Source organism: Nicotiana tomentosiformis, chromosome 5 (assembly GCF_000390325.3).
Source record: "Nicotiana tomentosiformis chromosome 5, ASM39032v3, whole genome shotgun sequence".
In the NCBI taxonomy this organism is placed as follows: Eukaryota; Viridiplantae; Streptophyta; class Magnoliopsida; order Solanales; family Solanaceae; genus Nicotiana; species Nicotiana tomentosiformis.
The window spans coordinates 14,740,938-14,766,670 of NC_090816.1; the positions used below are offsets into that span (position 1 = coordinate 14,740,938).

The 25,733-nt window shown below is 38.9% G+C and overlaps 2 protein-coding genes across 3 annotated transcripts; one reads left to right on the forward strand and one right to left on the reverse strand.

The window, feature by feature from the left end:
• The first annotated feature begins 12,946 nt into the window (after nucleotides 1-12,946).
• LOC138891952 (uncharacterized) lies at nucleotides 12,947-13,327 on the forward strand. The gene has a single exon (XM_070175642.1). It carries the CDS (start codon nucleotides 12,947-12,949, stop codon nucleotides 13,325-13,327), a length of 381 nt encoding a protein of 126 aa, XP_070031743.1.
• Nucleotides 13,328-14,664: 1,337 nt separating this feature from the next.
• LOC104106669 (probable trehalose-phosphate phosphatase J) lies at nucleotides 14,665-19,343 on the reverse strand. 2 transcript variants are annotated; one of them, XM_009615265.4, is made up of 10 exons: nucleotides 19,051-19,343; nucleotides 18,521-18,661; nucleotides 17,367-17,438; nucleotides 17,117-17,209; nucleotides 16,806-16,862; nucleotides 16,602-16,703; nucleotides 15,867-16,014; nucleotides 15,679-15,749; nucleotides 15,149-15,241; nucleotides 14,665-14,981 (listed from the first exon to the last, which is right to left on the reverse strand). In XM_009615265.4, the coding sequence occupies exons 1-10, from the start codon at nucleotides 19,288-19,290 to the stop codon at nucleotides 14,874-14,876; spliced, it is 1,125 nt and encodes a 374-aa protein (XP_009613560.1). In that variant the 5' UTR covers nucleotides 19,291-19,343; the 3' UTR covers nucleotides 14,665-14,873. The 2 variants fall into 2 exon arrangements, with proteins under 2 accessions (XP_009613560.1, XP_070058112.1); XM_070202011.1 differs by lacking the exon at nucleotides 18,521-18,661.
• Nucleotides 19,344-25,733: the final 6,390 nt, after the last annotated feature.

The window sequence follows — 25,733 nt, forward strand, 5'->3', positions numbered from 1 at the left end:
AATTAGTCACAAACTTCCTAAAATAACAAAATACAACAGCTACATCAGCTCAAACTTCGAAACTTGACCTAAAAATGTGATTCTCGTCTATTTATAGTGACCCAAAATTCGCTGACGAAAATGCCCATCGTGAGGTTCTGCGGCCGTATAATCCCATGTGCGGTCCATAGATTGCTTCAACTTGCAAGGACTTGGATTCTGCAGCCGCACAATTTTGTCTGCGGCTGCAATGCATCTTCTGCGGCCGCGTAATTCTTGTGCGGTCCGCACTTCAGGCAAGGCTTCAAGTCTTGATCATTTGCACACTCTCTGAACTTTGAATCCTTTATCAGTGCAGACCTTGTTCTGCGGCCGCACATCAGCTAAAACTCTGCCGGGCTTCTTCACTTGTTCGGTGGCCGCAGATGGAATTCTGCGATCCGCACTTTCTTTTATGGCCGCAGAAATACCTCTGCGGACCGCACATCTTATGTTATGCGACCCTTCTTGCCTTGTGAGTCTGAACACTCCTTTTTTGAGTCAGATTTCATCATGGGAGCCCAAATTTCCAACATTCCTGCAATTTACACACTTTCATTAGTTTTGGGAACATAAGTCAATACTTTCGGATGAAAATAGAAGCAAAAATATGCTAATAAGTGGTCAAAATCCACACTTATCAACTCCCGCAAACTTAAGTCTTTGCTTGTCCTAGAGCAAATAAATTAGTTCCCACCTCCTCATTGTTTAAGGTCATTTCAGCGAGTCAATGGTGAGCCATACATACATTAGTTGGGACCAACAATTACCCACACTACTCATGCATTATCAACAAGGCGACAAGTCATATATTCATGCACATATAATTCTAATGTGACATTTGAGCTTCAAGAATTGACTTTACTCATCAAGGACTCTTGTTCTATCATGTAGGTCATAGTGGACTTCAAACTCTTACTCTTCTACCTTCCATTTGCCAGGCTCACTTAAAAAGTTAGCACCAGTTAGCACCCAATCTTAAGATTCATGAAAGGTTCACTCTTCTCTCATAAAAGAATATCACAAGTACAACTTCAAGTACCATAGGCTTGCCCCTCATGTAGATCACCACTAATGTAAGTTCACTCAGTTTGAAATCAAGTAGGACTTCTTTTGAGTTATAATGAAGGCTTTTAGATTAGGCTAGGATACCATATGGGTAAGTGGTTACACATTTCCTTAAGCACTCCACATTTTCATTTTTCGGCTCACAATTTCCAATTCTTAGAGGCATTTTCTTTTCATTGAGGGTTAGAGAAACTTGACATCACTCTTTCTTGTTCATTTCATTCTTTTTCTCCCTTTTTCAATGCTCATTTTAGGGATCATTACCTCTTTTTTAATCCATCAACCCTTCCACTTATTCTCTTTGTTTTTTGAATTTTTCCTTTTGTTCTTTTCTTTTCTTGCCTTCTCTTTTCATAAAGATAATTTCTTTTCTCTTTTTGTGCCTTGATACCTTTTTCAAATTCCTCATATATCCCCCAAACTTATGCGTTAAGCCACTTATTTTACTAGAGTGTTAAGGAAAATCGGGGTGCCAAGAGAGGGTCACAACAAAACGGGTAAAGGCTTATAACATGGTTATCAAATGAGAAAGGCCAGAGGCTAAAAGGGGGTTGACTTGGGATAACGACATTGGTTGGCAATAGAAAGCTCAAATGGGCCAAGGAAAGCCTACAATCTCTTCTCAAATCAAGCAAAACTTAGGATTTTGCCTTGAAACACATTCGGGGTAAGTTCTAGACCATTCACACGGATACTTGGACTAGCAACAATTCATCTCACCCCTCACGCAACTAGATTGTAAAAGAGTATAGAGTCGAGAGCCCACAATGACCACATTCAAGTTTAAAGATCACATGGTCCAATAAACCACTCGATGATCACTAAAGTCAACTCAAGAGTCACAAAGTCACTAACTAGAGTTATTTATTTCAAAAACCTTATCTCTAATAATAAGCACGTAGTTAAGTGTGTTGGTACCAAATGAAGCATGATTAACTCTTTGAGAATGACTTGATTAGGTCTTTTTATTCATTACTACTGCTACTATTATTACCTAAATACAAAAATAGACTCATTCCCTTAAGAAGATTGTCACGTCATCCATCGTTGGGATGAGTCACCCGGTTCACACACAAACTACCTTCGGAAAGAAGCGTGGCGTTAAGAAAACCAAAGGCTTAAAAGAAGCTAATTAACAAAACAAGAACTAATATGGAAAAATATAAAGAAGCTAAAGACACTAATGAGCAATAACTACTAAAGATAGATAATTATACATAAGAAAATAAAGAGTATCATCAAATTATTACAGACAAAATATATCCAAAGTGTACCAATATATCAAATAAACTCCACCCCTCTCCGAATAAAAGTTAAGCATTGTCCCCAATGCTTAGCAAAATAAGAGTAAAAGAAGAGAGGGTAAAGAAAATCCCCTAAGGATTCTTGGACATTTTCGTGTCCCCAACAATATCATCTCTCTCAGGGTCAGCCAACTGAATCTCATCATCATCAAATCTAGGTGTGGCTGGGTTATCGAACATCGCACGCACTGCCTCAGCAGTGTTGGCAACAAGGTCTGGCTCGTCAGATTGGCCAGCTGGTGCTACCGATGCAGATGGTTCTGAAGGATCTGGGACGGACTGGTGCGGGTCAAGCAGCATATCAAAAGGCAGGTCTCCATCTGCGGCAAGTCTAATCACCTCCTTTTGGAGCTTGTCCATTGATTTCTTACTTGCATGGGACTTCATCCTCTTCTTCACTTCCTTTCCTAGCTCCTCAATAACAGACTCGTATTGTACCAAGATGTCCATGATCGTCTTCTGATTCTCTAGAATCTTCTTCAGTATCTCATCAATGTCAGAAGGAGCCTGTGGTGCCTGAGAAGTGGACTGCACTGCAACAGTACTAGACAAGTCAGACAACTTAGAAGTAGTTGTTTGCATCCAGTTATTGAGACTCGCCAATGTCTGGGAGACTCGTAGAGCAGATAATGGAACTGTGGGCATGGGCACTGGCTTCAGAGCTGCTCTAGAGGTTGTGGTAGGAGTTGAGGATGATGGCGGAGTCATAGAAGCGACACAGGTACAAGGCTCAGCAGAGGTGGATGGAAGATCAATGGTCTCAGAAGCTACCACTGTTGGCTCATCAGACTGACCTGTGGTGGTAGAAGGCTGTACTTTCTTCTTTGGGTTGCTCGCATCCATCAGTGAATACCGGTCAAATAGATTCTTCAGCTTCACATTGGTGTCAAAATCTCTCGGCTCTACCTTTGCATCAATGAGGTACTCTGTGATAGTATTGGGATAAGGGTAGGCCGAGCTATCCTGCCGTGCAATTACTGAAATATTGGCCGATATCACAACACCCATATTGATTGGGTACCCGACCATGATAGAAGCCACAAGAACTTCCCGAGGAATAGGAAGGTGAGTCTTGTTCTGGCATGGATCCAATCTCCTACAATCAAAGGTCTACCACCCCTTTGCCTCAAAACTCAAAGTGCTCCGCTGAATGGGAACCCCAATGGTAATCCATAGTGGTGGTAGCCCTGGTGATGCTAAGATCTCAGCCAGCCAAGTTCGTACTTCTTCCTTCATTGCGCACTTCTCCAGATACTCCTTTGGCTAACATCCTCGAAGCCCAAGTATGCTGATCAAACCTCACCTTGAGGTTGCGCACTTTGATCACCTTCGTCCCTTTCTTTATATGAGCAACATTGGCATAGAACTCCCGGAAGAGGTATTCTTTGGAATCCTCCACTCTCTCGGTGAACCACATCCAACCCTTTCGTGCTCTGAATTGCCTCAAGATTACCGGGTTGTATGTTTCCAAATCCTTCAATAAGAACTGTTGCTCAAGAGTCAACGACCTCACTGGCTACCACATACGAAAGCTAGTGAAAGAATACAAGCTGACAAATTGATCCTCCTAGACCTTCTTCTTTTTTGATCTCTCTAGACCTGTAGCAATACCATCTCCCACTCTACCATCATCGGGGATCTCATGTATAGGTTGTGCCTCTAGGACTGGTGTAGCTGATGGCTCAGAAGCCTGACTAGCTCTCTCCGACCCCTCGTATGTGCTGTGAGATGAAGAAGGCTCATCCCTGAGCTGGTATCTCCCTTGTAGACTTGACTGTCTAGCCGTCTGCCCCTCCTGAACAGAGGATGAGTTGCCTTTTGACACCTCCCTAGATGGGGCATAGGAGCTAGATTCGGAGAGGTCTGTACCTCTCCCTCTGCCGGCTGTGGTTTTCTTCCTGATTATCTTAGGCTGGCCAAGGGTCAAGGTACCTCTACCTCGACCCCGAGAAAATTCACCTCTTCTCTTTGAAGTGTCACTGCGGCCTCTTGATCGAACCATTGTCTGTATCAAAGCAGAAAAGATTGTTAGTTGCAATTCATTGGTCAACACATTCAGGACTCATGTAGGTATGTGAGAAACAATTGGACACAATGGGGTGATGCGGTCCCGAACTATCTGGTGTGCGGCCGCAGAATAGAAGTGCGGTCCGCACATTTTCACTTGCGACTGCACTTTAAACTCTTGAAAATAGTGAGTTTCTGATGACAGAGAAATGACCTAACTGCGGCCGCATAGGGAAATCTGCGGACCACATATTTTACTTTGCGGTCGCAGATTCCTTCTTCACTGCGTTGCCCAATTTCAAAATCTGTGGACTGCACATATTCAAGTACGACATCAGATTTCAAAAATTTACAAGCAGACTATTTTGTCTACTTAGGTTTTTCAATTTCTTGCACAAATAGGCATGGCAACATGGTAAAAATATAAAATTACACTAACCCAACCCCATTAGAGCATGTATCAAGTTTACCCAGTTCAGATTTACCCCACATGGACACATAATTGAACTCTAATAACATATGGCCTAAAAAAGAACTAAAAATCTAAAAATTAAACTAACACAAAAAATTTAACATGAAATTGAAGCATAGCAGATAAAGTGAGTGCAATGAGTTGAAAATCTCCAACAAAATCCAATAGAGCATTAGTGTTTTGTTCAGAGAGGGAAAAGTGTTCAATGAGACCTATTGTTCTATTTATACAAACTATTTTGAGAAGGGAAAATAGGCGAGTGCGGTCCACACTCTTTTACCTGGGTGGACATTTTCAGAATTTCAATGTGCGGTATGCACATTTTCAGGTAAGGCCGCAGATTTTCTGTGCGGTCGCAAATCGACCTCCGCACCGACAAACTCAAACCTTAAAGAGTTGGTATTTTTGACATTTCCAATGTGCGGTCCACAAGAGAAATGTGCAGCCGCAATGCTCTTCTGCTATGGCACATAGAAATGTGCGGTCTACACAATTTTGAGCACTTAGCCATATTTTTGTCCACTGTTCTTGTAAGTCACACTCATCCCTGTAGCAAACTTCAAATCAAGTTAGAACACAAATAAAATCTAACTACAAAAGAAAAAGAAAAAGAACATGGGTTGCCTCCCAAGAATCGCTTGATTTAACACCGCGACACGACACAAAATACCCTTAAGTGAAATGAATGACCGCTACCACGTGGCTATCTCCAACCTTTCCCAAATAATGCTTCACCAGGTGACCATTGCCTCAGAATACTTCATTGTTTTTGGTCTTCAAGTCTAATCTTGAGTTAAAGAACAATACAAGATCGCCCACCTTGAACTCTTTGTTCCAAATGTATTTGTCATGAAGATATTTCATCTTTTATTTGACAAGAGGGGTTGCTCTGATGGTAAGCAACCTCCACTTCCAACCAAGAGGTTGTGAGTTCGAGTCACCCCAAGATCAAGGTGGGGAGTTCTTGAAGGGAAGGATGCCGATGGTCTATTGGAAATAGCCTCTATACCTCATGGTAGGGGTAAGGTCTGCGTACACACTACCCTCCCCAGACCCCACTAGTGAGATTATACTGGGTTGTTGTTGTTGTTGTTGTTTGTACAAGGACTAACCCGCATAAGCATGGTACCAGAACTCATCCAATTCATTCAAATGTGCAATCCTTAAGTTAGCGGCTATATCCCAATCAAGATTCAACTTCTTTAGAGCCTGCATTTCCTTGTGCTCTAGTTCCACCGGAAGATGACAAGCTTTTCTGAACACCAACCGATATGGTGACATTCCAATAGGTGTTTTGTAAGCCGTCCGATAAGCACATAATGTATCATCAAGCTTCTTGGACCAATCCGTCTGATTATCATTCATCATTTTAGACAAGATACTCTTTATCTCCCGGTTGGAGACTTTCACTTGCCCACTAGCTTGTGGGGGAAAGGGAGTTGTGACTTTGTGAGTAACATCATACTTGCTAAGTAAAGTGTCAAATCCTTGTTACAAAAATGTGACCCCCCATCGCTTATAATTGCACGTGGAGTACCAAACCTTATGAAAATATTCTTCTTCAGGAAAGCCACTATGCTTCTCGCCTCATTGTTGGGTAAAGCAACGTCCTCCACATTTGGACACATAATCCACTGCGACCAAGATGTAGGTGTTTCCACAAGAATTCACAAAAGGGCCCATGAAATCAATGCCCCACATATCGAAAATATCAATCTCCAAAATGGTTGTAAGAGGCATTTCATTTTTCTTTGAGATTTCACCGGCCCGTTGACATTCATCACATATTTTCACTAACTCACTAGTATCTTTGTAAAGAGTAGGCCAATAGAAACCATAACTAAGCACTTTGGCCGGCGTTCTTGCTCCACCATGATAACCACCATATGGCGAAGAATGACAAGCCCCAAGAATATCACCTTACTTTTCTTTCGGTACACACCTCTTAATCACCCCATCCGTACAAATCCGGAAAAGGTATGGTTTATTCCAATAATAATCTTGACAATCCCTTTTTAGATTCTTCCTTTGGCTTGAAGAGAACTCATCCGGAATGATTCCACACACAAGAAAATGTTCTAAGTCTGCGAACCATGGCACTTCTTTCATTGAAATTGCCAAAAGTTTCTCATTGGGGAAAGAGTCATTGATTTCAAGGCCATCATGTGGCCTCCCCTCCTCCTCCAAACAAGATAAATGGTCTGCTACTTGGTTTTCACTAAGTTTCCTATCTTGGATGTCAATATCAAATTCTTGTAATAAGAGTACCTATCTCATCAACCGAGCTTTGGAGTTCTTTTGCTCATACGATAATGAAGCGCCGCATGATCCGTGTGGACAATAACTTTTGCACCCATCAAGTACGAGCGAAACTTCTCAATTGCAAATACAATAGTAAGGAGCTCTTTCTATGTGATGGTATAGTTGACTTGGGAACTATTCATGGTCTTGCTAGCATAGTAGACCGGATGAAAAATCTTGTTGATACGTTACCCCAAAAACAGCCCCAACCGCTACGTCACTTGCATCACACATGAGTTCAAAAGGCACACTCCAATTTGGAGCGGTGATGATGGGAGTAGTTGTGAACTTAAGCTTCAACAATTCAAAAACTCTCATGCAATCATCATTGAAATTAAACTTGGCATCCTTCTCAAGAAGCTTGCACAACGGGTTCACCACCTTAGAGAAATCTTTGATAAAGTGCAGGTAAAAACTCGCATGGCCTAAGAAACTCCGCACACCCTTCACTGAAGTTGGGGGTGGAAGCTTAGAAATCACCTCAATATTTGCCTTGTCAACTTCAATTCCATTCCTTGAGATTTTATGGCCAAGGACAATACCTTTCTCGACCATGAAATGGCATTTCTGTCAATTGAGCACCAAATTGGTTGCTTCATATCTAGCTAACACTTTGTCCAAGTTTGCAAGACAATCATCAAAAGAATTTCCAATCACCGAGAAGTCATACATGAAAACTTCAAGGTAGTCCTCCACCATGTCCGTGAAAATAGCCATCATACACCTTGGAAAAATTGCCGGTGCATTGCACAAACCAAATGGCATCCGTATGAAAGAAAATGTACCTTAGGGACATGTAAATATTGTTTTCTCTTGATCTTCCGGAGCAATTAGAATTTGGTTGTAGCCCGAGTACCCATCAAGAAAGCAATAGAAAGCACGGCCGGTCAATCTATCGAGCATTTGATCTAAGAATGGAAGTAGAAAGTGATCATTCCTTGTGATTTTATTGATATTGTGATAGTCTATACACACCCTTCAATCGACCACCGTTCTTGTAGGAATCAACTCTTTCTTGTCATTGGTGACCACCGTCATGCCCCCTTCTTTGGGATACATTGAACTGGAGAAGTCCATGAACTATCGGAAATGGGGTAGACAACCCCAGCATCCAACCACTTGATAATCTCTTTCTTGACAACTTCTTGCATAGCCTCTTTGAGTCTCCTTTGATATTTAATAGATGGTTTTGTGCCATCCTCCAACTTGATTTTATGTATGAAAAAGGCAAAGCTTATACCCTGAATATCCGCCAAGGTTCATCCAATAGCCTTATTCCTCTTTTGTAGCACCGCCAATGTGGAATCTAGATGCACGTTAGTCAAACAAGAGGAAAGAATAACCAGTAAAGTTGAACAAGAGCCAAGAAATTCTTACCGAAGATTTGAAGGCAATGGCTTCAACTCCAAGATAGGAGGATTTGTCCTATTTTTAAGATCCAAGGACAATTTCCGGGGTGCATAGCTGTACAACCCCATTCCTTGCAAAGAGTTCACACATTCCATGAAGCCATCCATCTCGTCATCATCAAAGTTGAGCAAGACGACCTCCAACATATCACCAACATTGATTGTAGCTCTTGTATCATCAACAATGACATAGGTCACTAAGTCCACAAAAGAACACACCTTATTGCTATTTGGTTGCCGCATGGACTTACACACATGGAATATCACCTTTTCATCACTAACCTAGAAAGTGAGTTCTCCGGCTTCAACATCACAAAGAGCCTTAACCGTAGCAAGGAAAGGTCTCCCAAGAATAATTGGCACTTCATAATCAACTTCACAATTTATAATGATAAAATCCTCCGGAAGAATGAATTTATCAACACGAACCAAAACATCTTTAATCACACCCAATGGCCTTTTCATGGTACGATCGGCCATTTGCAATCTCAAAGAGGTAGGTCTTGGTTTTCCAATTCCCAAAGTATTGAAAACCAAATAGGGCATCAAATTTATACTTTTCCCAAGATCACAAAGAGCTTTAGCAAACTCGGCACTTCCAATTGTAAAAGGAATCGTGAAAGCACCGGGATCCTCCAACTTAGGAGCCATTGAATGCACAATTGCACTCACTTGATGAGTGACTTTGATGGTCTCAGAATTCATTGACCATTTCTTTTTTATAAGATCCTTCATAAACTTCGTATAACCGGGCATTTGTTCCAAAGTTTCGACCAATGGCACATTGATTGAAAGACTCTTTATCATTTGAATGAACTTCTTGAATTGATTCTCACCATTATTCTTGGCAAGTCTTTGAGGGTATGGAGGTGGAGTCTTAGGCAATGGTGCCTTAGTATTTTGCACTACCGGCTCCGGTATGTCAATAATATATTCCCTAGACGGGTTCACCTCCTCTTGAGTCTCTACCACACTCTCATCAATATCAATCCAAACTTCCTCATTGGGTTGAATAACATTGTTTGGTATCTCTTCTTCTTGCATCACTTGATCATCATCAACAAGTCGCCTTCAACTTGAGGTGGGTGCATTACCTCATCTTCTACTTCTTGTGATAACCGCCATGGCATGCCTCGTATTGTTACCGCCCTTTGGATTTACCACTGTGTCACTTGGTAGTGCCCCCTTAGGACGAGAATTTAGAGCTTGAGAGATTTGCCCTATTTGAATTTCTAAGTTGCAGATTGATGTGTTGTGTGAGGAAAGTTGGGCATCCAAATCGGCATTCTTTTCCATCATTTCCTTGAACATACTTTCAATACATCTCATCTCATTGTTTGAAGAACTTGAACTATGGGAAGGATAAGGATGTGGGTTTCTCGGTTGTTGGTATATCGGGGGCCTTTGAAAACCCGACCCCCATTGCCTTGATTGTTACTCCATCTACCTTGATTGTTGCCTCCCCAATTTCCTTGGTTGTTTTCAATCCAATTTTCTTGATTGTTGTTGTTATGCCAATTTCTTTGATTGTTAGAATTCCAATTGACATGATTGTTCTGTTGTCACCATTGTTGATGGTTTGGGCCTTGGAAGTTATTTCTTTTACCTTGAAAATTATTCTTATATTGCACTTCCTCTTCTTGTTCATTATAGGAATCATCTTGCTCAAAACCACCACCATTGCACCTAGTTCTCCACTCGAGTTTGCACTTATGGACCCTTGGTCCTCCTCTTGTTCACCATCATATTCACTCTCTCCATAGCATTGACTTGCTTAGGAGCTTGCACTTGATTTAGTTGGGACTTAGCTAGTTGAGTCATGGTAGTGGTCAGTTTGACAATGGCTTGCCCATGGTATTGCAATTCTTTATGAAGGTGGATCATATTCTGATCACCTTGTGGAATATTGGCCCGAGATTGCCAAGCCGACTACATTTCCGCCATCTCATACAATATTTCACACGCCTCCGCATAAGGCATAGTCATAAAGTTCCCACCGGCTAGTTGATTCACTACACATTGGTTGGTTGTGTTAATCCCTCGATAGAAGGTTTGTTTAATCACGTTTTCCGTCATATCGTTGTTGGGACATTCCTTAATTATTTTTATATAGCGCTCCCATATTTCATGTAGTGGTTCATTCGGCTCTTGCTTGAATGCCAAGTTCTCATCTCGAAGTGTAGCGATGTGCCCGGGAGAGAAAAACTTAGCAATAAACCTTTCCGTCAACTCATCCGAAGTGTGAATTGAATGGTTCGACAATCGTTCCAACCAATCTAAAGCTTTCCCCCGTAGATAGAAGGGAAAAATCCTTAACCTTAATGCATCCTCGGAAACATTAGTTTGCTTGCTCCCCCAACATGTATCTACAAAGCCCTTCAAATGCTTATAAGCAGTTTGAGTTGGAGAACCGGTGAAGAAACCCCGTTGCTCAAGAAAAGTGAGCATCACATTGGTGATTCGGAAGTTGCCCGCCCTAATACGGGGAGAGACTATTGCACTAGAGTAACCTTCATTTGGGAAATATGTGGTGTGGAGGTGGGGGTGGAACGGGCACATTGTCATGAGGAACTCGGCCTCTCCGGTTGGCTTGAGGCTCAAGAGGTACCTCCTCTACTTATTCTTCCTCGGCATCCAATTCCCCCAAAGGCAAATTTTCAAGATCATTATTCGCCATGGTTGTACCTAAAATTTCTCACATAAGTTAGTAACACGGATAGTTACATATCTCATACCATTTTATCTCCCCAGCAACAGTGCCAAAAATTAATCCATGTCCAATTCGCACTCAATAATGAGTGAAAACGGTCGTTGGAAGAATAGTACCCAACAAAAGTCGGGGTCGATTTTCACAGGGAGTTTAATATGGGTGTTGGGGGGATACACTTGACGAAAGAAAAAGGAACAACTAGATTGCACTTCCAAACACAGGGTTTTGATTTATAATTCTAATTTTAACTCTAACAATTATAAGCTAAAGAGAAGAAACTAGAAAGCGAATGATTGTTTTTGTTATTTTTTTCAAATAGTTAAAAAACCTAGGGATGTGACCTTAACCTAGGTGTTTGCCTAATGGGTTAAATACGTTAATATTATTTTATTGATCGGGTGTATTATTGCTCTCAACTCTAAGTTATCCACTCAATACCTATTGGTCATAGAGTGATTTTGCCCAATTTGGCTTTCTCAAGCCCAAATGGGTGTCAAGCTAAATAGTTGATATGAGTTTAAGTTGGGTTCTCACTATATCTAGTTCAAACCCTTTAATTAGGCTAATTAAACTCTTAATTATCTCAATTTCTTGTTAGCCAAGTTTTCCTAGACTAGGTACCTCTTTCTCAAGTAAGAACCAAGTCAAATAGGCATAAATCAATGTTTGCAACCATTAATTCTAAAATTAAAGCATAAACAAGGCTAAATAATCAACACCCAATCATAAACAGGCATTAAATTAAATACCCATAAAGTTTACACACTAGGGTTGGGTCACAACCCTAGTAAGAGTCTAGCTACTCATAGTGAAAAATGAAGAAAACAAAGAAGAAATACTAATTAAACTCATAATCTAAGATTAAAATGATAAAATATGATGTTTAAATCCCAAAATAGTCACAAACTTCCTAAAACAGCAAAATACAACGGCTATAGCAGCTCAAACTTCGAAACTTGACCTAAACATGTGATTCTTGTCTATTTATAGTGACCCAAAATTCGCTGACGAAAATGCCCCTCGGAAGGTTTTGCGGCCGCACAATTCCATGTGCGATCCGCAGATTGCTTCAGCTTGCAAGGACTTGGATTCTGCAGCCGCACAACTTGGTCTGCGACTGCAATGTATCTTTTGCGGCCGCATAATTCTTGTGCGGTCCGCACTTCAGGCAAGGCTTCAAGTCTTGGTCATTTGCACACTCTTTGAACTTTGAATCCTTTATGAGTGCAGACCTTGTTCTACGGCCGCACATCAACTAAAACTCTGTCGGGCTTCTTCACTTGTTTTGCGGCCACAAAGAGAATTCTGTGGTCCACACTTTCTTCTGCGGCCGCAGAAATACCTCTGCGAACTGCACATCTTATGTTCTGTGCCCCTTCTTGCCTTGTGAGTAGGAACACTCCTTTTTGAGTCAGATTTCATCATGGGAGCCCAAACTTCCAATATTCCTGTAATTTTTACACTTTATTTGCTTTGGGAACATAAGTCAATACTTTCGGACTTAAAACAAAAGCAAAAAGATGCTAATAAGTGGTCAAAATCCATACTTATCAAGGTATGAAGATCAAAAAAAGTTCAACATGTATAGATTGAACCATCAAATCTCTTGGAGTGTGAAGCAACAATCAACAAGGCATGTCCTAAATGAAATCTCAGAATGCCTTGGTTTAGCTTCTGTGACATATTGATAAGATTACAACCTGTTCACAAATGCATTGTGGTTCATTGGATTAAACCAGACATGGACAATGTCAAGATTAACACTGATGGAAGCTATCTCAAAGTTGAAGGAAAGGCAGGGCTAGGAGGAGCTCTTAGAGATGAGAATGGAGACAGCATCATGGCTTTCTCACTACCCTACAGTTGCGAAAATCACAACCTTGCTGAAGCATATGCAGCATGGACTGGTATCAATTGGTGTGTGCAAAATGGCTTCACAATAGTCACTCTAGAGTTGGACTCTCTTTATATTGTAGATATCCTTCGTCACGAGAATACAACTAACTACAGGCTTAGTCAGATCACAGACATGATATGATAAATCCTAAACATCTCAAAAATCCAGATTACGCACTGTTACAAGGAGGCTAACCAACTTGCAGATTGCTTAGCAAAAATGGCAGCAAAATCTCAAAAGGCTGCTTTCGTCTATTCTAACCATCAACTGCCCAAGGAAGCTAAGGGCCCCTTTCACCTGGATAAAAACCAGATTCCAAACATCATGAACAAATATGATAAGGCCAATTTTTTTGTTAGCTAGGCTCTTTTGTATTAGGAGGCGGGTGAACTAGTTATAATCGCCTATGCCTCATCTTTTGAAGGGTACGCTCTACCCTTGTGTTGTGATAATGAAACTCTGTTTTGATTAATACAACACCCCCAGAATATACTGGGAAAATTTATATTAAAAAAAATAGATCATGGTTACACTTAATTTCCACACTTGGGGAATCTTATATAAAGATAGTTGATGTTCATATTGTGCAAGCTAGTGTCATATTGTCAATAAGTCTTTTACTTTGCTTTAGCTTTTACCAAGTAGAAAAAGGGTTTCCAAAGTTACATTAGAAAGTTTGTTTCTTTTAGAAGAAAAGGATGGTTGCAGATCTGCAGTATGCAACAGATGAGGCAACAATGAGGACTGACTAAAAGTTAATAGCTAATAAAACCATTGGTATAGAAGAGCTAAAACAAGGAGATTCTTCTGATCTTGATACCCAAGGCCAATGGTTAGCCTAATCTTCTGCTTAATTCATTGGAAATTTGGAATAATAAAATATTTTAGTTATGTATTGTCACTCTATAAAAGTTAATATTTGTATTTATCGCGTGTTCTAGTGAGGGTTAGGGTATTCCCTATTATGAACCTACTCAAATTAGAACTAAGTTAGTTGATTCTCTTTGACCGGCCGGCCTTAAACAACCTTCACATATCTTGGTGAGATCCCAAGCATCCAAGAGGGGCCACTATTGATGCGAGTTGTAAGGAGTTTTGATCTCGAGTTAAGTTGGGATATCATTTCATACTTATAGATAAAAAGAGATCCACTGCATGAGTAACTCGGTTGTGCCTTAATTACATGTGCTCTACAGGCCACACTCCAAATTTTTTGCCAACGAGCCCTTTTTTAATTTGGAAGTAATAATTAACAAGTTAACTTGATACCATTAATATTTCTTTTTCTAAATTTTCAGTGCGTATAAGTTCTACCCATATGAAAAAAGTTCAAATATGTTGATCGTCCTCTTAGACAATAACAAGTTTCTATCAATTACCCAAAAAAAAGTTAAAATTTTGCTGTCCGATAAGACAAATGCAATTCAAAAAGTCAACTCGAATAATGCCTTTTGTCAAGATAAGCCAGAACCATAATATGAAGCAAACAATTATGGCGGATTTCCATTATATGCATTTAGCCAAGATACAAAAGCTAGTTACAAATTAAAGATGTACGAGGCCTTAAAGCTAATGAGAAAAGACGCACCTCTTTTCTATCCCATCTATTTTTCTTCTTCTAACCTTTTTAGTTATTTATAAACAAAACAAAAAAGGCATATTATGTGTACTACTAATTCGACAATTCTCAGTTCTTTAGAGATGCTTTTATCTCCTCAAGTTGCTTTTGAATCTTAGACTGTCTCCTTAAAGACAACCTTTTCCACTCTACTAACCGTCGTAGAAAAATCATAACCTGCCAAAGCAATTTTAACAAAAAAGTCACTGAATTTCTACAATATAAACACAACAAATGGAAATAAGTGAGAAAATAACAAAACATGTCTGATCTAACACGTTTTTTATTCGCAAGAAAATACAATTTTATGGTCAAATGAGAGCTTAATATTATAAGATTCTGACCTCGGATGGTTCTAGTAAAGAATACGATGCATATGTATCTTTTGGAGTTTTGGAGACAAGAATGCCAAAACCTTGCCCTCTTTCTCTTAATACCTATCACAACAGATAATCATATAATTAGTAATAAAAACAGTATTTAATTTTTACATATGACAGTATAAAATACTCTTTTTGTTCCACCTTATGCGACAACTTTCTAACTTTGAAAATATTTTAACTATAAACTTCTCATTTTACCCTTAATAAAATGATTATAGCCACACAAATATCTATGACTTGTTTTAGACCACAAGTTTTAATAGTATTTCTTTCTTTCATAAGTTTCGTGTTAATCCAAACTTTACCACATAAAGTGAAACAAAGGGAGTAATTTTTACGCTATCAAGTCACTTAAAGGACGATTTGCAAGTAATAATTCAAAAAAGTAGTATCATAACCTAGAAAATAAGGTAGATAACCATCTAAAATAAGTTAAAATACACTGTATTTTTATAAATTAAAAAAAAATAAGGAAGGAGAACATAGGAAACCTTGAAAGCATCTTCATCAGTTCGATCATCTCCAATATATACAGGAAAGACATCAGTACAATTAGCGTAACCTGTTGAAGAAAGAATAATTCTCAAAATAATTAGCATTAAATAGTTGATTTTTCAATATTTTATTTTGGTGATAATAAAAAATAAAAATAGTTATTATTCGAAAAATAGATACTTACCAAGGGATTCAAGCAAAAATTCAAGAGCTTTTCCTTTGTCCCATTTAATAGTTGGCCGAATCTCTAATACTTTTCTCCCTTGGCTTAATCGAAGCTTTGGATATTCTTTTAGCACTGACTTTACTTGTTGTGCTAGTTCACCCCATTTCTGTAACATATATAAAATCAGATATTTTCTTAAACTTTTTTAAAGTTGGGAGTCTTTAATAAATTACCTTAACATTATTTGTGCTTTTAACACATGCTTTGTCTAACTTAAAAAGATGCTTCTCTTTTTCTTCTTTTATTTCTACTTTCAAATGGGTCATGTATATGGATAATGTATAATACTTCCTTCATCCACAAAAGAGGTAGCCGGTTACACGAAACATCTCACATTCTAGGAAAGGGCTGCATGTGTGATGTAGACAGTCTATCCTGATGTAACTATAAATAGTTGATTCCACGACTCGAACCTACGACCCATAGGCCACACAAAGACAACTCTACCGTTTGCTCTAAGGCTTCATTTGTGTTCTAAAATATGCTATAAATATTTTTATAGTTAAAAAATAATGTTATTAAGGATAAAATGAGCTAAAGGCCGGTAAATTACTTCTGAATAAAAAAATTATCATTCCTTTTTAAAAAACAAAAAGGTAAAATATGTCACATTATTTTATGGGATGGAAGAGTAGCATGCATTCAATCTTGTCAAAATTGAAAGAGGAATAAGTATGTGGAACTTTTACATACCTTTTCATCAACACAGCGGAAATGTACAGAGACACAAAACTTGTTATTCTCCACTCTAACACCATTAATAGAATTTGTTTTATCCAACAGTTCTTTGTAAACCTATAATTTCCATATCAGGTAAACTATCAAATAAACATTGTTATTTTATTTATCAACAGTAATTTACTTTCTACTTTATTTATGAATATGATGGATAATGACCTCAACAATCATTGGAAGAAATTCACTTGCTGGTTGGAAAAGAGCAGCTTGAGCTCCCTGGAATTTTAAGAATGGAAATGGTAATGTTAACGAGAGTTTAATAGGCACTGACAGCGTAAAAAAAATGTATACTATTGAGTAATCGCTTATTATAAGTGAGATTAAGAACCTGAACAAATAAGACAACTAATATGCTACCACACACTAAAATACACTGATACTATAAAGTTTTATTTATTGTATAAAAGTTAGATCATTTAAGATTTAACAAAAAGAGAAAAGGAAAAGAATATAAACTCAAGTTCACTTACTTTCTTGTATTTGGAATCTTTTGAAGGCCCTTCTATATCCATGCCATGGCTTCCAGCATAGTACAACTCTGCCAATTGTACAAAACTATATACCTATAATTATGCAAACCCAAAAAGATAAAATAAATAAAAATCAGTTTATAAACCTCAAAAACAAAAAAAACAAGAAAAAAACAGAAAAAGAAGAAATCTTGAAAAAACACAAACTTAAAAGGACTTAAGAAGAAGACAGAAAAATAAATAGATGTACCTTATCTCTGCACCTCCCACTAACAATAGCAGTTGGGAAATATCTAGCAAGCTTTCTCACTGTTCCTCTCATCTGATACACAGAAAGAAAGGGTTGACGACGTTGGAATAAATAGTAAAAACACTTTGAAAATATATGAAGACTTTCAAAATGTGTGCAGCAATCTATGACAAATAACTATATAAAAAGAGGCAGCAGCCCCGTGCACAAGACACCCCGCTTTCACGTAAGATTTTGAAAAGGATCGCACCCTAAGTAGTCTAGTGCAGGGGCGGCTCCAGGGCATTTGAGGCCTAAGGCTAAAATGTGAGACCTAAGTATTTAAATTTTTTTAAAAAACTTAAATGATATGTATGGATTAAAATTAATGAAATACCAAATACCAAAAAAAATAATACTAGAAAGATATTACCCGATTACTGATTTAGGAAGTTTGAAGAATGAAAATTTTGAGTCCAAAATATCTAGTTGTTTCTTGTCTACTTCAAAATTTTTGGTGTAAATCTTGAAAACTATACTATATTTTTTATAAAGTAATAGAAGTATAAAACTATTGGAATCTTAAAAATATTATAGGTGAACAAGAATAAAGAGAAAAGAAGAAGATATGTAGGTTCTGGAATATGAAGAGTAAGATTGAAACATTAGAAAAGAAGGAGTAAAAAATAAAATTATTAAATCAACTCAAATTGAAAATTATTCATCTATGTCAAATTTTTATTTTATTTACTCAAAAAGGTTTTTTTTCCCATTTATATGAAAAACACAAAAGTACTACTACATATTATTTTTAAAATATCTATAAAATATAAGTATATTATTTCAAAAAAATGGGGCCCCTCAAAATTGGGGGCCTAAGGCACATGCCTTACCCACCATACTGTTAGAGCCGGCCTTGGTCTAGTGTAAACAATTTATCCTAATGCAAACATTAGTGACTGCTTCCATAGCTCGAATCCGTGACCGTGATCTATAGGTGACGCGGAAACAACTTTATCGTTGTTTCAATGCTCCCCTTAATAAATAATCTACTATAAACGTTAAACTGCACTGATGATGTAAAATAAAGTTATATATATATATATATATATATATATATATATATATATAAACTGTAATTCAAAGAAGGAGTTTGAAGTGTTGAAAACACTTACAGCATCAGACATGAAAGCTTGATCAGGGTCATCAACAATGGGGGAAAGGGTGCCATCATAGTCTAAAAACATCACCATTTTCTTTCCTTTAGAAGCACTGATTATCTGCTCAAACATGTCTAGTGCTGATGGATGGTGCACCTGTTTCATTAAGCAACACAAGAATTTTTTTCATCTTTTTTTGTTCCTGATCTCAAATGGTGTCATCTATATTACGTAACTATAAAAAAAACAAAAATAATTATCTGTTTGTTCCATTTTACGTGACAATTTCCTTATTAGTTCGTTCTAAGAAATAACATATTTTTACCTATAAAAATAATTTAACTTTAAACTTTTTTTAAAACGATAAACTTTTATAACCACACAAATGTTATGAGTTACTACATGTCTTAATTACTTCCTTATTACGTGCAGGCTCCATGCAAGAAGGGCTAATAATGAGGAAGTTTTCAGCTTTTATTCTTTTCTTCTTGTTATTTTTTTCCTCTTATTATTGGTGAGAGTAAGTTTGTTAAGATTGAACTCACCATCCAAGAAGTATTGTCTTCAGAAAGAGAAGTACACTTGTGATGAGTTGGAGATGAAGCTCTCATTGAATCAACCCAAGAATTGATTCTTGGACCACTATTTATTTCAACAAGTGTCTTTCTTGAAATGTTGATGCAACTTCCCGGCGCCGGTGGCGGTTTCTGCACCGCTGCCGCCGTGAACGTGGCGTTGTTGATACCGGAATTAGGATCGGAAACCACCACATTCTGTTTAGTCATTTTAGCTACCTAGATTGAAAAACACACTTCTAGTGCCCAAAAAAACAAAGAGTTGAGAGAAAGTGTGTTTAACTTGGGGTGCTTTGGTTATTTTATACAGTTATAAGTAGACACTAGTGGACAAGGGCAAAAGGCAACGCACCTTTCAATGGACCCCTCGTTTGGCCCCAACCCCACAAAAATGCTCTGGGCCCCGCAGTAGGGTCTGTTAGCTGTGACCCACGGCTTAATATCGAGGAGAGGGTCCCACTACTAATAGTTAAGTGGTCCCACCAAACCAAAGTGGAAACTGGTCCAATCTCTTCCCTCTCCGCCGTCCTCGCCGTCGCCCATAACAGACTATTCCAGCTTGGATCCTACGTGGAAGATTATATGCCACGTCGGAAAATATGAATTTCTTTCTATCAGTAATTATATTTGTACCGGTACACTGGACCAGATTAGTAGCGTGTTTGGCCAAACTAGAGAAATCAACTTATTTTGAGAAGTGATTTTGAAAAAAAATACTTTTGGAGAGAATCAATTTGTGTTTGGCTAATCACTCTGAAAAATACTTTTGAGCAATAATTTGTGTTTGGCCAAGCTTTTCAGAAAGTGCTTTTAAGTATCAAATTACGAATAAGGACATGAATAGATTTACTTAATAGTTAATATTGTAAGTAAATAAATAATCTTGAAAATTTGTTATTACAAGCAATAATTAATTTTTTTTATTTTATTTAAGTAAAATATGTAAATAAAATTTAAAAGTACTTAATTATTTTAATATAAGTTAATTATATTAAAAATTATTCAACAAATATAAAAGCATTCACCCCTAAAGTCACTATATATTAGAAAGTTATCATAAAAATAATAAGAAATATTTATACATTAATATCCCAAGTATTAGATTTAACGGTTATTTTGGTATATACTATATTTTGTTAAGGGTATTTTTGGTAAGAAGAAAAGTCAAAACTGCTTCTGCTTAACGGAAGAAGCTACTTTTTTCTGCTTTTCAGAAACTGCTTTTGCTTCTTCCCAAAAGTATTTTTTTTCCCCAAAATAACTTGGCCAAACACCTCAAATTAGTAAAAAAAAAGTGTTTTTGAGAAAAAAAACACTTTTGACCTATTGAGAAGCTTGGCCAAACAGGCTATAGAACAGGCAGATTTTTGCACAAGTACAAACTGATTTATTGAAAAACAAACAATATTATTTTCCAAAATGAATAACAATATAAGGAATAGAATTTTGAAATATCCTGGTTATGTAAAAAAAAATTAAAAATAATATTAGTGTAAAAAACTTAAACTGTTAATTGATATAGAAACTTATGAATCCAATTTTCTATGACCAAACTTAGGGAAAGGCTATGATCTATCCTATATTTTTATGATCCATAAGATAATATAACCAACTCCTAATGCGGTTAACAGATTGTTACCCAAATATCGGGTTAAATTCATTGTATATTTTTTTTAGTTTATATACATATGTTATATATTAATTATATACAGTTATATTTATATATATATATATATATATATATATATATATATATATATATATATATATATATAGAGTTATACATATATTATATATCCGCAAGCTATTTTAAGTTTAAAAAATTAGGTAGCGACTATTTATATTAATTCTTTTTCTTTTTCAACTTTAGCGTCCTTTTTAAATTTTATGAAGACATGCGCAAAGACTTAAACATTTATACATATTCAATGCCTAATGAAATCATCATCGGCCTTAAAAAGACTGTGCCTTAGGGCATTGCAAAGAAGCCATCTGGCCTACTTGGTACAGTACTGTTGTAATTTCATCTTAGAGAATAAAATGAGAAAAAGGAGAGCAAATTCTAAACACCATATATAGTTAGGCCATTGTTCAATAATTCTTTGGAGAGAGTACAATTCGTCTTTATGGTGAGGGTCTCTGCATTTGGCTTTACAATGTTGTTATTGTGACTTGACTGTGTACTGCAAATAATTCCTACTATCTCCAATTTTGTTCTATTCTATGTACGCATTTATGCATGCCGAGATACTATCTCCAAGGCGCGCCGAAGCTGCCGTTACCGGCTCGTACCATCAACATGATTATCGACGGCAGCGGCGATGCCTCCATCAACGACGTTAAGCTAGCTGTCACTCACAAGCTCAAAGGATCTATCACCCACGAGAGGTATGACGAATTCGAAGAAAATATCGTCCTCGACAGATGTCGACGGTTTGACTTTCCCTCACAACGATGCTATCATCATTACTTTACGAATTTTAGATACTGATGTCAAACGTATCATAGTAGACGACGGGAGTGGAGGTGCATTATCCATCCCCGAGTTCTCGCTCAGATGAGACTCGAGAACAAGATAGTGCCACGCTGCATCATACTAACTGGTTTTAATAATGCAGTTGAACGGGATCGAGTGAAATTACAGTCCCCGTCTTGGCCGACGGCATAACTTTGGAGACAACGTTCCATATCATGGACCAGGCCACCGCATACAGTGCCATAGTAGGACGACCATGGATACATTCCATGAGAGCCGTCCCATCCAGCTTATACCAAGTGATCAAGTTTCTGACACCTTGGGGAATATTCAGAATACGGGGAGAACAGCGCACGTCCCGGTAATGCTACCGCATCGCCTTGGACAGCACAACAACCCAACAGAAGAAAAATAAGAAAAAAGAGGCATAGCAATCAACAGGGTCGAGGTCGACGCAAGAAGAGACCGGGGACGTCATCATGGAACACGAAACGGTCAAAGCCGCAGACTCAACTATAGAGTACCTCGACCCCGTTCAATTATATCCCGGCAACCCCAGCAAAAAGGCCTACATCGGATGCAAACTCCGAGAACAAGGTAAATTTAGCTAGTTTTTAATAATTAACGCAGATTTATTTTCCTTTAGCCATGCATATATGACCGGCATCCCCAAGGAGATCACTACACACTGATTGAGCGTCGACCCATTCTATCCCCGGTAAGGCAGGTCAAACAAATATTCAACCCTGCCATTAATGATGCCGTCCACGAGGTAGAAAAGCTATTAGAAAATGGCTCCATCAGGGAGTCAAAATAGCCGAAGTGGATCGCCGATATAGTGATGGTCAAAAAGAAAAAAAGGGAAATGGAGAATGTGTGTAGACTTCACAAACTTAAACAAAGCATTCCTGAAGGATTCATTTCCATTACCACATATCGACCAACTCATCAGTGCGACAGCCGGGCACGAGCTGTTGAGTTTCCTGGATGCGTACTCGGGCAATAACCAGATACTTATGGAAGAAGATGACCAGGAGAAAATCACGTTCATCACCCACCGAGGAACATATTGTTATAGGGTCATGCCGTTCAGGTTGAAGAACATAGGAGCCACCTATCAAAGATTGGTTACAAGAATGTTCAAAGACTAGCTCGGCAAGACCATGGAAGTATATATCGACGACATGTTGGTCAAATCCGTAAGGGCGGAGGACCATAACGAGCATTTGAAGGAAGCCTTCGACATACTGAGACGATACGGAATGAAACTAAACCCAGAGGTCTGGCGTAGCCTCGGGGAAGTTTTTGGGTTTCTTAGTGTCATAACGAGGGATCGAAGTCGACCTGGACCAAATCAAAACTATCGAAGGGATATCGAAGCAACTGACTACTAAGAAGCAAGTCCAAAGGTTGACCAGACGAATCGCCACCCTATCGAGATTGCGTACAAGCTCTGCGAGAACTAAAGGAGTATCTGTCGTCACCACCTCTTCTCTCGAAGCCTGAACCCGGGGAACACCTCCTCGTCTATGTCGTGGTCTCTGAAGTGGCAGTAAGTGCAGTCCTCATCTAAGAAAGTAAAGGTACGTAATCTCCTATTTATTACATTAGCAAAACACTCATCGACGCCGATACGAGGTACCCACACTTTGAGAAACTGGCCCTGGCCCTGGTCGTAGCTTCACGAAAGCTTAGACCCTATTTCCAGTGTCACCCTATCTTGGTCGTTACCACATTTTCTCTAAGAAGCATTTTACATAGACCCAAATTGTCAGGGATGCTGTCCAAGTGGGACATCGAGATAAGCGAGCACGATATCACATATCAGCCGCAAACAACAATAAAGTCGCAAGTGCTCACTGACTTCGTCGCATACTTCAGCGCAAAGAAAATGTCTGAGCTCGAGAAGTTAGTCGTCCAAGCTTCTCTCCAAACACAAAACCTCTGGGTCCGATACACCGATGACGCATCCAATGCTTCTTGATTCGGACTGGGACTCGTACTCGAGGTCCCTACTGGTGAAGTAATGTTCCAGTCTATAAGATGCCCATATATGACTAACAACGAGGCCGAGTATGAGGCCGTAATTGCAGGATTGAGGCTAACACTCAAATATGGGGCGAATTGTGATTCACAGCTAGTAGTCAACTAAGTCGCAGGGACTTTCCAAATCAAAGAACAAAGGTTGTAAAAATATCAAACCGAGATCTGTAAGATGCTGCCCAAGTTCGACGAATGCCAGCTCAACCAGATCCCGCTTGCCCAGAACATCGAAACGGACAACCTCGCCAAATTGGTCGTAGCCATCAAACATATCACGAGCGGGGAAATAATGCAGTCCACCTCCTTAACTCACCGTTGGACCAAATTTAGGTAAGATCTATAAGTTTAACTTGATATTGGAGCAATTGTATTATCACCTACTTGCAGGATGACACACTCCCAAACGACAAAAGGAAGCCAAAAAACTAAGAATGCAAGCATCTCGATATAACCTCCTTCATAGCGACTTATACAAGAGAACATACGGCGGCCCTATGGCGAAGTGCTTGGGTCAAAACCAAACCTAGCGCGTCCTCGAAGAAGTCCATGAAGGCTATTGCGGCGCTCATTTAGGCGATCGAGCACTTGTTAGGTGTGTCATACGGGCGAGATACTACTGGCCCACCATGAAAAAAGATGCCTCAGAATTTGTGAAGAAATGTGAACAACGTCAGAAATACGCCCCAATCATTCATCAAGCAGGCGAGCATCTTCACTCAGTCACCTCTCCATGGCCGTTCATCAAGTGGGGAATGGACATCGTGGGACCCTTCCAAGTAGGGCGAGGTAATGTACGATTATTTTAGTTTTAACTGACTATTTCTCTAAATGGGAGAAAGCGGGAGCGTTCACCCAAATACGCGAACAAGAGGTAATCGCCTTTATATGGAAAAACATTATCTGCCGATTCGACCTACCCAAAGAGATCAATTGCGACAACGGACCCCGGATCACCTGAAAGAAAACCGCAAAATTCCTCGAGAAATGGCATATTAAGAGGACACTTTCAATTTCTTATCACCCAGCGAGTAATGGGCAGGTAGAATCCTCCAACAAGTCCATATTAAACATCATGAAGAAAAACTCGAAGACGCCAAGAGACTGTGGCCGAAATACTCCCAGAAGTATTGTGGGCGTATAGAACCACCCCGAAGACAAGCACAAGAGAGATGCCCTATTCTCTGGTCTACGAAACCAAAGCAGTTATACCATTCGAGGTCGGAGAATCGATCCTAAGGTACTCCCATGAAAGCGGCACTAGAAATAACAAGAGCAAAAGGCAAGAGCTCGATGAGATCAACGAACGAAGAGACATGGCGTACATAAGAATGGTCGCCCTAAAGCAGCAAGCGGAACATTACTACAACAACAAGGCAAAGTTCCGGTCGCGCAAAGTCAGAGACTACGTACTCAAGGCCAAAACACAAGCAAGTGGAGATCCACGAGAAGGCAAACTTGGAATGAACTGGGACGGTCCATACAAAATTATAGCCAAAGAAAACAAGGGTTCATTCCAACTAGAGACAATGGAAGGAAAATAATTACCGAACAATTGGAACATCAGCCACCTCAAATACTTCAACTTCTAAAAGGAAGAAGCGCCCCCCCAAGTCGTACTCTTTTTCCATCACTTGAGTTTTGTCCCGTTGGGGTTTTCTCAAGGAGGTTATTAATGTGGCGGCAAAAGGGACACTTCGAGTCGAAGTATGCGAAGAAGGGACTGGTTTCTCTTTCATTGCCCGATTCCTCAATACTCTCCAAGTCGAACAATGATGGGACTAGATAGACAGGACTGGGACGCCAACCAATGCCCAAAATTTATAACTTTTTCCAATTATGTAATCAGAGCAACAATGTGAAAGTAATAGAAGCTTACGTTTATCAAAACCGCCTTAGCAAAAGGTTAAGTTCGACCAAGTTCGAATAACACCTATCGGCCATCAGCCGCACCTTAACAAAAGGTTAAGTTCGACCAACTTTGAACAACACTTATCAGCCCTCGGCCGCGCCTTAACAAAAAGTTAAGTTTGACCCAGCACGAACAAATACCTATCGGCCCTCGGCCGCGCCTTAATAAATGTTAAGTTCGACCCAGTTCGAACAACGCCTATCGGCCCTTGACCCACAATTTAAG

Excerpts from the sequence above, each read along its gene's own strand:
- LOC138891952 (XM_070175642.1), top strand. The coding sequence starts at position 12,947 with ATGCCTTGGTTTAGCTTCTGTGACATATTGATAAGATTACAACCTGTT.
- LOC104106669 (XM_009615265.4), bottom strand. The coding sequence starts at position 19,290 with ATGACTAAACAGAATGTGGTGGTTTCCGATCCTAATTCCGGTATCAAC. Across the intron at positions 18,662-19,050 it reads AAGACAATACTTCTTGGATG|GTGCACCATCCATCAGCACT; the intron begins GTGAGTTCAATC and ends TTAATGAAACAG. Across the intron at positions 17,439-18,520 it reads AAGCTTTCATGTCTGATGCT|ATGAGAGGAACAGTGAGAAA; the intron begins GTAAGTGTTTTC and ends TCTGTGTATCAG.